At 56.8% G+C, this 13,723-nt stretch overlaps 1 protein-coding gene across 2 annotated transcripts; it reads right to left on the bottom strand.

Moving 5' to 3' along the window:
• Nucleotides 1-3,788: 3,788 nt before the first annotated feature.
• Nucleotides 3,789-10,279, bottom strand: CD300E (CD300e molecule). 2 transcript variants are annotated; one of them, XM_037066265.1, is made up of 4 exons: nt 10,157-10,279; nt 7,592-7,939; nt 5,280-5,385; nt 3,789-4,428 (listed from the first exon to the last, which is right to left on the bottom strand). In XM_037066265.1, the coding sequence occupies exons 1-4, from the start codon at nt 10,194-10,196 to the stop codon at nt 4,146-4,148; spliced, it is 777 nt and encodes a 258-aa protein (XP_036922160.1). In that variant the 5' UTR covers nt 10,197-10,279; the 3' UTR covers nt 3,789-4,145. The 2 variants fall into 2 exon arrangements, with proteins under 2 accessions (XP_036922160.1, XP_036922151.1); XM_037066256.1 differs by having other exon boundaries at nt 5,280-5,403; nt 10,157-10,277.
• Nucleotides 10,280-13,723: the final 3,444 nt, after the last annotated feature.

Here is a 13,723-nt window from a genome sequence, read left to right as displayed (position 1 = left end):
TCCATTTCATGCTCCTGACCTTCATAAAGGTGCCCCTGCTTGTGGGCCTGCTGTGCGCGGTGATGTGGCTGAGCAGGCGGCCGGGGGACTCCCAGGGAAATGGGCTCCATCCAAGCAGGAAACCGGCAGCTCCCTCCCACCCCCCCCCCCCCCCCCCGCCTCAGACGAGCAGAACTTGCTGACCTCTTCTTGAGGAACAGGCAGGAGTTGCGGTCCAAAAGACAGGAGGGTCCCCACTGGGGCGAGGCCCCCCTTGTCCTGGCTGCAGGGACACAGTCTGCACAACTCCGCACCCCAGCCTCCAGCTCAGGAGCAGAGAGGGGAGCAGAGGCGGTGCCCCGCTTACACACAGGGTCCTCGGAGGCACCTGCAGCCTCAGCCGTGTGGGTCCTCCTCGGCCCCCTTTCCTGTGACTATGCGGTGGCTCCTCCAGGTGACACTGTCCAGGACTCCAGCTAGTGACAGAGTCGAGATCCCGGCCAGCCAGCAAGCACAGAACCTGGATTAAGCCCAAAAGCTTCAGAGTGGGTCTACAAGGACCAAGACCCCCGCCTCACAGACAGGGGGCAGAGGTCTGCGGTTCCACCTTCTGTTGCCTCGGACCCTCTGGAGAAGCACCTGAACGTAGACGATTACGGACAAGCCTGGACCATCGCCCCGCCCGCATCCAACGTGTCTGCGCTCGCTGCCCGTTTCCTGTTAAATCTATGGTTTCCTGTGCTCTTTGAGATGATGTTGTTTGGTGTGCTCTTTCCACGCATTGCCGAGAGGGCGAAGTGACTTGCAATCAAATGCCAGAGTGAGATGCACCTCCCAGAAAGCACCAGAGCGTTGGGGGGGTGTCAGAGGGCGGGGCCTGGAAGATGCCTTCACAATTCCTCAGGGAGGTCGCAATGAGCCCCCCACGTGCGGATGCACTGACCGCTAGGGGGGAACCAAGAAAAGCACGGGGAACTGTAAAGATAACTTTTAAAATGTTGTTTTCTATATTTTAAAAAAGTAATTATTGAGATATATTTATGCCTCAAAAATTACAGTCTTCACATGCTATGATTACAGTTGAATGAGTTTTTTTAAAGGAAACTCCTGGGTTACTGTCATCTCAATCCAGACCTTAATAGGGGTGGTGGGTGTGGGACTGTGGCGTCATGCTTTCCAACTGTCACACGCCAGCCTTAACCTAGCACCTTTGTGTCCTACATAAGAAGGAGGAGCCCTGAAGGGCGAGGCCCCTGGGCCCCAGTCACCTGGCCAGGCAGCACAGTCGGATCCGCCCTGAGCCAGCCCAGGGCTGGCCCACACGTCACCCCGCAGGTCCATCTGTCACCGGAGGAGGGCAGTGCCCAAGCCTGCAGAGCGCACCAGATGGCCCCAGGCGCAAACCCAACAATGCTCCGAAATTTCTCCACTTTACTCGGAGGCCACATCCCGTGCCCTGGACTCGCCAGGACTTACAAACACGTTCTGTTTTGATCACAGTACGTTTCAACGGAGTTTGATGCGTGTATTTAAACACAAGGAATTTCACTTCTGGCTCCTGTTTTAAACGTAGAAATGCCGGAAGACGGCGTGTCCACGGTGCCCCGTGCCCCCTCCTGACAGCCATCGAGTGTTCAAAACCTTCCAGGGGCTCCCGAGGGCCCCCGGGACAACCACACATGGCAGAACAGAACAAATAAAAGCATCCTTTTTTGGCGATGACGTGACTGTCTGCACAGAAAATCCCCAGGCGCCCCTAAGCACTGCTAGAGCTGATACAGGAGTTTACAAGGTCACGGGACAAGAGGTCAACACACACACTTGCCAGCCACATTTCGGTACCTGCTAACAAGCGGCAGAAGCCAAGCTGAAGGCCGAAAGGCTGCGCCCAATGGCGCCCCACCCCCGCCAACAGGGACGCATCTGAGCGCCCTCGGCCAGAAGGTGAGCCAGGGGCAGCGTTTTTACGCTAAAAATGATGAAAAGCGGACAATGGACGTCAAAGATTTCTCATAACTCGAGCGCTGTGCCATGTGTGTAGATTGGAAGACTCAGCATAGCGAAAGGTGAAAGATTTATTCTCTGTGAAGGGAAACCAGAGTATCAGCATGGTAAAGATATCCGTTTCACAAGGTCGATCTGCAACTTCACCGCAATTCCCATCAAAACCCCGGCAAGATCTGTTCACAGGCAAAGACAAGCTTCCTTTTAAATTTACGCAGAAAGAGGTAAGAGGGAGGAACCCCCTGATCTACTCTCACCAAGGAACCACGGAGCCCGGAGGGAAGTCGTGCTTTCGTAGCCACGGGAATGGAGACAGTGCGGGGCTAGAGGGGCAGACGGCGAGGTGGATGAGGCACGGACAGAACCCCAGACGCCTGGCTCTTTGCTGTAGGGTCTCCACGTGCCCTGCCCTTGGCTCTGACCTCTTCCTTGGAGACTCTGCCTCCCCTGGGCTCCGATCAGCCTCTCCACTCGTCTCCTTTCCAGTGGCTTCCTGCTAGACCCCTCTGCTTGGAAACCCCAGCTGCACGGAGAAGATGGAGCTCTGCGTGGCCACGCCTGCTCCTGCCGCTCCTGCTTCTGGGAATGACAGCCCCCCTCTCGTCTTCTCGGCTGACACCCTCCAGACCCCCCGGCTCCCTCTCTCAGACGATCCTGCACTTCTGCTAGACAAACCTGCCGAAAACGCATCCACCACCCCATTTGGATCTGCTCAAATCCGTCCGAGTGTCTCAAAGCGAAGTTCAAGTAAGAGCTGCGTCCTTATAAGCCTCTGTCACGTACCCGACCTCCGCTGGCCTAGGTTAGCTCCCTGTGCACTGCCACAGGGACATGTCACTCTGCAGGTGTCTTAGGCACACCCGTACGGTGAGAAACTCATGTCACCCACCACTCCCTGACGCCCTCTAGGCCTGGCTTCCTCTCTCTGCCCCTCCCCCAGCCCTGTTCAGCTGACAGCGTCCTTCCTTCATCACCACCCTCAGACATCCCCTCCAGTCCCTGTCCCGCCCATCGGACACCGTGCTCCCCTCCTGGGGTGCTAGCAGCCCTGCCTCTGCCGAACTGAGTTGTGAACTTATCTTTTTAAACACACGGCAGCGTAAGCAGCTTTCTTTCCATGACTGTGTTTCCACACCCACCCTCTCCCCGATGTGTTTGTTAACGTGCCTCATTAGATGAGCACGTGCCTCATTCGATGAATTTCTCCTTCAGCTCAGAAGGCGGCAGGTCTGCACACGGGGGCTCGGTGGGGACGGTGATGCTTGTGATGGACGGTGAGACTCCTCCCTACAGACTTCAGACTGATAAGCATTCAAAAGCCACTGGAGCTCTGTCCTGGGCTTGGGAAGCCCAGGGGTGGCCGTGGCATCACGCCTTCCCAACGTGGGGAAGTATCTCCTCACCTCTGCATCCCACACCCTGCCCTCAGGGACTACATCTGCCTCTCCCACGGAAGAGGTCTGTGGTCAGCAGGGGTCCCAGCCAGGCTTCTCCTCAAATCCGCAAAGCCAGACCCTCTGTGGGCTCCGTGCACAGCAGTGCTGCAGGGTGGGGAATTCCGGGAGAGAGACTGGGGACACCCACAGCCTCCTTTTCCCACGACTGTGCCACCTGGCCCCAGAACCTTAACTTGAAATGGCTTGGCCACGGCCACCCCAGGCAAAGCCGTCCTGAGCCCAGTTTCCTGGTCACAGAGCCACTGGCTTGGTTGAAGTCTAATGAGACCCAAGAGGTGTCAGAAGAGTAGGCAGAAGCACGGTCACACGAGACAGTGGGCAGCTTCATCTGTCAGGACCAAACTCCCCTTCTGCCCCCAGAGGAAGGGATGGAGCCCTGGGAGCCCAATGACGGGGGCCTCCCGTCTGCAGGAAGGAGGTGGCTATTGTCCTGAGGGACGCTGACTTACAAAGTTTTTGTGCCACAGAATAAATAGCCAGGCTTCTGAGCACGCAACCTCCAGAGAACTCTTTCCCTTGGGAGGTGGGCGTGAGGGTAAGCAGCTAGGGGGTCTGGGGAGGAGAAGGGAGACCCCACTCAGGGGCCTGCAACTCATCTTTCCCCAACATGAGGACCAGAGTGGGTGCCCTCTGGGCCCCAGGGGCCTCCCTTGAGGCACAGAAACGACACCCCCAGAAGGCCCCAGTCCCCCCCGAATCCAGGCGCTACTGCCTCCTTGTCCTGGAGTGCAGGGCCCACAGGTCTCTCTCGTCCAGTCTGAAGGGGATTCCCGGGCAGGGCTTTCCTGGAGCTGGCGCATGGCGTGGCAGCTCCTCGTGCTCAGGCGGACCCCCGTGGTCAGGAGGACCCTCGTGGTCAGGCTGACTCCGTCTCCTTCCAGGGCCCGTCTGACACCTGCTCACGCAGAGGACGGCCCCGAGAATACTCAGGAGCAGGGGCACCTTCGTCAACACCAGGAGCAGGAAGTAGACAGTGCTGAGCGGAACCCTGTGGGGGACATGGTGACAGGAAATGAACTGCCTCCTGGGGGGAGCCAAGACCCCTTTGTCCCCGCTGCTCCCTGTGGCCTGATTCCAGAGCCCAAATAACTCAGGATCAAGTTGAGAAGGGACCTTCTCCAGCGCCCCTCTGTGGGGCCCCTGCCGTCTCTCCTCCCTTAGTCAAGACCTGCCCTGGGGACTCTCCCTGGGAGGTGATGGAGAGAAAGGGAGCCGAGGAGCCAGGCTGCGCCTGCTGCCCAGAGCCGCTCTGAGCAGTCCCTCTGTCCCGCTGCCCCTCGGTTTCCCCTCTATCAACAGTGGCTGGAAACCCACAGGCTAAAGCCCCCTCCCTTCCTTTCGGGGTCAGGCAGCAGCATCCCAGCCTCCCTCTGGTGTCTTTGGGAGAAGGAGAGGGATTCCAAACGCCAGCCCGGGGCCAGCCCATCTCCCCACAGGCCCAGAGCAGCTCATGGCAGCAGGGGCTCCGACAGAGCAAAGACTTCTGGGAGCGAGCCCGGGGCAGGGGCCGGAGAACCGGGACTCTGAGACCAGACCCAGGGGGGACGGAGAGGGAAGGGTGAGGATGGGAGGAGAGGCTGCCCAGCCACCTGGAACCAGCCTCTGCCTGTGTCCCTGAACCTGCTCCATGGGGTGGGGGACAGAGTAGTCACGGCACAGGTGACAGTTTCCATTCAGAATCCCCGTGTAGCCTTACAGGATGTAAAAATCACAACCAGAGTTGGGGAAAACTGGACAAACAGTGAGGGAAAAGACATGGTATGTGGCCTGCCCCCATGCCAGGGTCCCCCAGGGCTGCTGACCCTCCTGGTCCACGGCCTCCAGGCCTCGGGCCCTCACCCTGGGCAGGAGGAAGGCACTCGGTTGGTGCTGACGTTCTGCCCGGTGATCATCTCCGGGAACGTGGCTGGGGTGGCGGCCGGTGTGATGGGGCGCGTGGTCGGTCCTGTGGTTACACGAGGTGCTGAAGACAAATCGCACGTCAGGCACTGCCCTCCCCCCAGCCACTCACCCCACACCCGTGGGGATCTGGAAGGGCTCAACCGAGCCCAAAACCAAACGCATGCTGCCTCCTGGGCGGGGCCCCTAAGGGGCTAATGGGACTTTTCCAGAACTGGCCACAAATCAACCCCTGATAAGTGCCAGGCTGTTCCTTCCATCCCGAGTGTGGCTCTGCCTGGGGTGAGGGCAGGGGCCCCCAGGGGCTCTCCTGCCTGGTGAGAGACCCCTGGGGGAGAAGGGGCAGGGAGGAGTCCAGCTGAAGGTGGCCCAGAACCTCCTGCAGACTCAGGAGGGACTCGGAGCAGCCTTCACAGGAATCTCAGGCCACTTTACCCCACCACTCGGCTGTCACCCAGTCCCTCCCAAGGACCTCAGGTGTCCAGACTATTGGCACAACTTTCATCCCCACCCCCGCACTATCCTATCCTCATGATGTCCCTCAAATAGCAGCCGTCCCAGAGGCTCAGCCCCTCACCGCACACCCAGCACAGGCTCAGTTGGGGGGGGTTGTCATCGGACATGGCACCTGCCCCGCCCTCATGGGGAGGCAGGGACACCTGCACAGAAGGACTCACTTCAGTAGAAAGAGGTGGGCCTGGGGGTGGGACGCCACCGGGTACAGCAGGAGTGCCTCCTCCACCTTCCAGGGGAGCCCAGAGCAGGGAAGGGGGGCATGGAGGTGCATAGAGGAGGCTGCAGGGTGATGGGGTGACCGTAGAGCAGGAGAGACACAGGCATGTTCACGAGGTGAGGAGCCGCGATGGGGGAGAGGCCGAGGCTTCGGATGGGAGAGGGTGCGGATAACGGACGGAGAAAGGATATGGGTGAGAAAAGAGGGAATTCAGCTCAAGGAGCTGTGGAGTGAGACGCCAGCTGCGGGATGATGCACTTCAGCTGGAGGAGGAAACTTGACCCTGAACCTACAAGGGAGAGGGAAGAAGGGGTTCGGCTGCACGGGAGTTTGCACATGAAGGAGGAAAGAAGTTGAGAGTTCAGCCTGGTGTCCTGCGTGCTCTCGGTGAGGAGGAAGAATGGACGGGTCAGGTGAGAAACCATGAACTTGGCATCACTTTTTCCCAGCAGTACTGGAGCAGGTAGATTACAGGTGGGGTGACCGGCTTGCCCAAGTTTGCCGGGGACTTTTCCACTTCGGACATGGAAAGCCCCACGCCCCCAGCAACCCCTCGGTCCTGGGAAAACCCGAGGGCTGGCCAGCCTGATTTCGGGATGGATTCGGGCATGAGGGTTGTGAAAGGTGGCCAGGGAAATGGTGCCGGGAGTTGAGCGCACTGGTAAGAGAAGAAAGTATAGTTTACTGTGAGCACTGGAACTGCCTCTGGGAGGAAGCAAGATCGGGGCAGGCGCAGGGCGGGCAATAAGCGGGGAGAATGTGGGGAGAATGTGGGGAGAAGGGTCAACGGCCGGGAGGCGTGTGTGAGGCTGAGAGTGGGGGGGGCTGGACGAGGGGACCGGAGGGCGGATGCGTGGAGTGCTGTTGGGAAGCGGAGCGTCTGAGGAGTGCAGGGCTCTGGACGAGACCCCTCTTGGTAACGACAACATTTGCACTGTTGCCATGGACTGCGGCTCCGAAACGGAGTGGAAATGCAGGCCGCTGAAGGTGAGAAGCCCACCGAACCTGAGACGAGGATGACTGACGAGTTATTCAGTTAAACCGCCTATGACAGTGCCAGGGATCGGGGTGGAAGCGCCGCCAGGCTCCCTGGAAGCCAACAGATGGCCGGGACAGGGAGAGGCAGAGGTCGGGGCGGCCCCATGATGCAGTGTTAAAGGCGCCGGGCTGGGAGTCGGAGGGAGCTGGGGGGTCGCGGGGGCAGGAGACAGCAGCCTCGCCCAGAAAGCCTGCCTGCTGAAACAAGTGGGGCCCATCCGGGACTCCGTGGTGCAGGGGTGTGCCGTGAGCCGGCTGGAGATGTGTGTGTGTGAAGGTGCGGGAATCTGGAAGGCTCGGTGGCCCTGCCCCTGTCAAGGGGGAAGGGTGGGCTCCTCTCTCCCTGCCCACGTGACAGGCTCTTCCCTCCACCTCGGAGACGGGGAACAAGGCCAGACCTGGAGACACTCTTCCGTGTAGCTGCACCCTGGTCCCCGTGTGCAGTCACAGCCTGGGCTGCCGGGGCAAGGGGGGCTCCTACCTGGGGAAACAGACACCTGCACCCGGAACGAGGGGTCCCGTGACCACGCGTCCAGGATCCACACTGTCTGGATTTTACACCAGTAGGACCCCGCGTCGGCGACGTGGAGGTGCCTCATGGTCACTGTGAGGGTGCGGGTGTCAGGGTTGTCTTGGATGGACACTCGGCCATTTCTCTGTTCTCTCTCTTCTCCCTCGGTTTCCACGATCTTGTTACAATCTGTGTCATACTCTCCGCGGCACCAGTATTTGTTATAGCCCTTGTAACTCTCCTCGTACCAACACCGGACGGTCAGGGAGCTGCCCGCAGTGCCCCTCACAGAGCTGGGGCCCCCCAGGGACAAACAGCCTGGAAAACATAAACCGAATCCCAGGAGTCTATCTCAATGGGTCCCTGGACCAGCCCAAGGGGGAAGTAGCCAGAGAGGCGTGGCCAGTTCTGGCTGGGGGATGGGGCCCCTGAGGGACAGTAGAGCTCAGGACTTAAGCGTGGAGACTGGGGACTGGAGCGTGCCATCGGCAGGCGGAGCAGAGACCTGTGTCCGGGGGCTCAGGACACTGGGTGACCACATGCATGGGTCCCTGCCCTCGGGGTGGGGAGAGTCGGACCAACACTGGAGGTGGGAGTGTCACGGGCTTGTCCTTTAAGCGTCTTGTTTACTGGGCTCTCCATGTGTCCTCGAGGGAGGACACACAAATCTCTGGCTCTCCCTACCCTCTAGGGCACAGGCGGCAAATACCAGGCCCGCAGGCCAAGTCCAGCCCCTACTCTCCACCTGGCCCGTTCATCTGGCCCGGCACCTTGTTTCTACCCGGCAGCAGCGCCGAGCTCCTTGCCCCTAGTTAAGGAGCAGTTACATTTACACAGTCCCAGAATCATATCCGGCCCTTTGACGGCAACCTTGAGGCTGATGTGGCCCCCGGTGAACATGAGTGTGACACCCTGCCCTGGAGAGAATCGACACACGTAGTCTCTCACACAGCTGGCTACTGAGAAGGGCAGGGTCCCTAAGGAGACCCTCCTAGGCTTCCTGTCTCGGACTTGGGGCATGACCCCCTGAAATCTTAGTCCCCACAGACTGAAAAGACAGGAGGGGACAGAGCCAGCAGCTGGGGCGAAAAGGAGACAGGAAATGTCTTTACAAGTGACTTCGAAGTTTTCATCTGAGACCCCGCTGCCAGAACTCGGGAGGGACATGAGCCCCCAGCCCCGCGTTGGAGGTGTCAGCCTGATGCTCACGAAAGGGTGGGACGTCATCAGTGTCCCTGCACCCAAGCCAGGGCCCATAGGTGATTTATCTCCTTTAGGCAAGCAGATTTCAACAAGCAGTGACATGGGGGGAGGCGAGGAGAAGCCCTGATATGTGGTGTTGGCCGATTTCGCTGGTCTAAGTGCCCTCCCTGTGCCCGATTTCAAGTTAACCACATGCTGTCACTGGGCGTGAAGTGGGGAAAACACCCTCACAACCAGCTTTTGTGAGCCCACGCGAGCTGGCTCCGGCCGCCACTGCTTCCTCTAGGTGGAGTCACAAAATGTCACCACCTTTTAAGACACGTTGAGCACCTCCCGTGTGTGCTAAAGCGCACCTTGTTCGAATGTCCCTCCGAGTCTGAGACCTGGACCGCAAGGGCTTCGGGACGCCTCAGAGGCCAGCCAGCCCGCTCCTTCATTCCACCTACTAGGAAACCACACCACCTGCGGTCCGTCTTACCCGCAGGCTTCTCCTTTTAAATCTCTGCCTCTCCACCCACTTTTCTGGCAGAGTCCGCCATGACGTCAGTTCTCCGCTTTGTGAGGAAACCCAGCCCCAAAAAATCATCCTGTAAACATGAAGGATATCCTCTCATTTTTATCCTAAATCTACATCCTACAGGGGACACAAAAGTGCCCTCACACGTCTGGAATGTCTTTTCTAAGAGTTTGTCTTCTGCACGTCCAGCCGTGGACAGGCAGTTGTATTTACTGGCTTACACCACACCTTGATTCTAAAAAACGTACGGCGGATGCTGGGAATGGCATTGTAGACCCTCCGTTAATTCTTTCTAAGGAATCTTTCCAACTCCTTTCAACTAGACTCCGTCAGAACAGAAACAAAGCTCCCGAACTTCCCGCGATCTCCCCTGGCTCCACGCTTTTGCTTGTACTCTTCCCCTTGTCCACTCATTCTTCAGGACCAAGGTCCCGTAAAGCCTGGGTGAAGACCCGAGTCCTTCCAACAGCAGAGCTCGGGGCTCCTGCCGCTCACTCTCATCCCCGCGAGGTGAGTCTCTTCTATAACAAGTCCCATGCGGCGTTGCAACGACCTGCCTTCCTCATCCAACCCTGAGCCCCCGAGTGCAGAAGCTGTCCTTAATCACAGCACCTGGAACAGCCCTGGCACCAGGTGGTGCGCAGTACGTGGAGGTAGGATCTGGGGCTAAGTGTTTAAATGCTCAGGAGAATAGATGGATGGGGAGGTGGATGCATCCTTCCCATTTCATCCTTCCCGCTTTGCCTCTGGCTTGAACCCAGGGCCCCCTCCTGCTCCCTATATGAGCAGGCTGCCCGAGCCCCAGCCCCACTCACCTGGGAGGCAGAGAAGGAGCAGAGCCAGAGGCAGCCGCATGGTCCTCTATCCCTGGCTGGTGTCCCAGCAAATCCGAGTCCTAGCCGGAACTGAGAAGTCTGCAGCTGAGCCTGGTCATTCACCCTCTACTTGTTCGGGGTTCCTGTGTGTCCCTGTACCATCTACTTCCTGTTCACCTCTAAGCTGCTTCCTCATTTGAAGCCTTCCCCAGAAAAAGGGGAAGAGGGGCAAGAGGCATATCTGAGAATAGACTAAGCCCAACAGGGAGCATCAGTTGTTTTTTTTCCCCTGCTTAGGGACAATGTTTGAGCCACACCATGAACCTCCATGAAAATCAGTCCCTATATGTGAAACCTTAAACAGAGGAGACCCTGTGTCCACGGACTTTCCCTGCTTCCTGTCTGGGCCTGCTTCTTGATTTAATCAGCTGTCCCTTCTCTCTGGCTGCCTACTTTTGGGTCATAAAATACTCTTACCGAAGAGATCTGGGGTGCCCTGGCTGGTGTGGCTCAGTGAATTGAGTACCGACCTGTGAACCAAAGGGTCACTGGGTCAATTCCCAGTCATGGCACATGCCTGGGTTGCGAGCCAGGTCCCCAGTAGGGGGCGCGTGAGAGGCAACCATGAGGCTGCCGTGGCCCCCCGGGGAGCATGAGTTTGACACCCTTGCCCTAGACCATGCTGGCAGCATTCTATTTCTTGAATTCATTGGTTATTATATAAACATCTCTTTACAATTATTCTGCAAACAGCACATATCTGTTCTATGCAGTCCTCTCTAGGCACAACCTATTTTACAATTAAATGCATGTGTGTGTTCCTTCGATGCTATGCAATTAAATAAGCATGTATACGCAATGGAGCGATGTCTGAGATTTTGGGGGAAAGAAATTAATGCCCAAGAACGTTATACCTCATGGAGAAAAAGAGACATTTTAAGAATGCGAAGACTCTAAATGTATACTATCAATATATATTGTCATTTAAAAAAATAAATAACCCATAGTTCTTCACCCAACCAAGGAATCCACCCAAAGAATTTACATTTGAGGAACATGAGATATAAAGGGAATAATAATGGAGAACAAAATCGGTTAAACCTTAAAATGGATGTCTAGGCCCTGGGCAGCTAGCTCAGTTGGCTTGAGAATGATCCCAGTACACCAGGGTTGCAGGTTTGACGCCTGGTCAGGGCACATACAAGAATCGACCTAAGAATGCGTCAATAATCGAAACAACAGGTAGCTGTTCCTCACTTTCTCTCTCACTCCCTCTCTCTTAAAAAGTCAATCAAAAATTTTATGTCTTAATCATTATTACAAATGTGGTCATTATGTTTTTTGAAAATGTTCATGTTAATTCTTGGAACGAGACACATGATTTTCTTAGTTGATAAAAATGAGCTTCTGGATCTCAGAGCCCCCATCCCCCCCAGGTATTCCCTGTGTTCTGCAAAGTTGTGGGGGGAGGCGTGGTGGCTGGGTCATGGTGTTCCCAGGAAGAGTCCTGGGCGTAGGTGGGAAATCGGGTATTTCTGCTGGGAGGGGAGGACCAGAGGGAGGTGGGGCGCTTTTAGCACAGCCTCACAGCTCCCCACCCACCCCCGAGCCCACACCCATGCTCAGCTGGGATTACCCAACAGGCAGACTCAGCCAGTGCCAACAAATAGGCAGAATATATAAAGAACTCCTAAAACTCAACAAAAAAAAAATGAGCAGAAGATTTCCGCAGACATTGTTCTCCAAAGATATTCAAATGGTATTAAGCACAGGAAAAGATGCCCCACCCACAACACTAATTATTGCAGGAATGCAAATCAAAACCACAATGAGATACCACCTTGCGCCCATAGGATGGCTAGTATCTAAGAAAAGAAAGAGAGAGAGAGAGAAGAAAGAAAGAGAGAGAGAGAGAAGGGAAGGAAGGAAGGAAGGAAGGAAGGAAGGAAGGAAGGAAGGAGGGAAGAAAGAAAGAAAGAAAGAAAGAAAGAAAGAAAGAAAGAAAGAAAGAAAGAAAGAAAGAAAGAAAGAAAGAAAGAAAGAAAGAAAAGAGAGAGAAAGAAAGAAAGAAAGAGAAAACGAGTGCTGGTGAGAAGGTGGGAGATGCGAGCCTCAGCGCACTGCCCGTAGGACTGTGAACAGACATGCGGCTCTGGACGGCGGCAGGGCAGCTCCTCCAAGGGTTCGAAATAGATTCACTGTGCTGTTCGGCAATCCCTCTCCTGGGTGCGCCCACAAAAGAGTGCAAAGCAGGGCCTCCGAGCAGTGCCTGGAGACCCGTGTCCACAGCAGCAGTCTCACAACAGCTGAGACGCGGAAGTGATCCGAGGGCCCCTCGATGGACGCATGGATGGGTGGCACATGGTATGTGCATGCGTGGGAATAGTGTCTAGCCTCGCACAGGAAAGAAATTCTGACACAGGTCACAACGTGGATGAGCCCGGAGAACATCATGCTCGGTGGAATAAGCCAGTCACAAACAGACAAATCCTCGTGAGTCCACACATAGCAGGTATTTCCAGTAGTGGGATCCCAGAGACAGGCCGCAGAGTGGTGGTCACCAGGGGCTGGGGGGAGAGGAGGACGGGGAGACGGGGAGACGGGGTTTCAGCGTTCCAGGATGAAAAGAGTCCTGCAGCTGGATGGTGGTGACGGTCACACAGCAATGTCACTGTGTTTCATGTATTTAATACCACTGAACTACAAGTTAAAAATGGTAAAACGCTGGTAGATTTTACATGTGTGTTTTTACCGCACCCAAACCCCCCTGTATATTAAAGAAAGGAGTTGCATCCTGGAAAGCACCCTGTGAGGAGGGCATGGAGGGTGGACCAAAAGGTGCTTAGTGCCGAAGCAGGGGGGCTCTGGGCGTCCCCTGCAGTTTTCTAAGCAGCTACCGACTCTCCCTGGTACCGAGCGGCAGGGCGGTTGGGAGACGTGTGGGAGGGTAAGCAGAACTCGCTCAGTGGGCACCTGTTGAACACAAGTGATAACATCTTCATCTTGGGTTGCAGCTGGTGCGGCTCCTTAGACCAAAGGCGCAGACAGAGGAGCAGACGCTGGGGAAAGGGCAGCGTTCCAGGGAAGCTGGGGGTCAGAGAGGCACACAGGGCCAGCCCCACGTGAAGGTGCGGGCAGAGGCTGGGAACACCAACCTCTGCCACCAGATGCCCTCAGAAAGCACCAACCTGCTGAAACCACGAGCATTTATGAACAGGCCTGGGCAGGGCGCAGAGGTGGGGGCTGATACGGGGAAGGAAGACGGGCGGATGAACACGCACGAAATAGTAAAGGCAGGCCCTGCCGCTGGGACTGCTGCCCTGGGCGAAGAAATGGTCCCACATCCTGAGCTGCAGGTGGGGGATGTGGATGCCTCCCCCAGCCTGGGCCCCGTGTTAGTTTGGCCAAGCAGCGTCTCGGAGACCCAGCAGAGCCCTCTCCCATCAGCGACCACGTGAAGAGCGGCCTCGGTACCACTGCCTCCGGCACAGCCCAGCTCGGTGCTGTGGTCGTGGGCACACTCACAGGCCGCAGGTGTGGACGAGCCATCCCCTCTGATGGCCCTGT

This window comes from Sturnira hondurensis, unplaced genomic scaffold (assembly GCF_014824575.4).
Source record: "Sturnira hondurensis isolate 20B ecotype Veracruz unplaced genomic scaffold, ASM1482457v3 Scaffold0001221, whole genome shotgun sequence".
Lineage (NCBI taxonomy): Eukaryota > Metazoa > Chordata > Mammalia > Chiroptera > Phyllostomidae > Sturnira > Sturnira hondurensis.
Note: the sequence above shows the minus strand (reverse complement) of the source record. Positions and strands in the feature narration are given on the sequence as shown.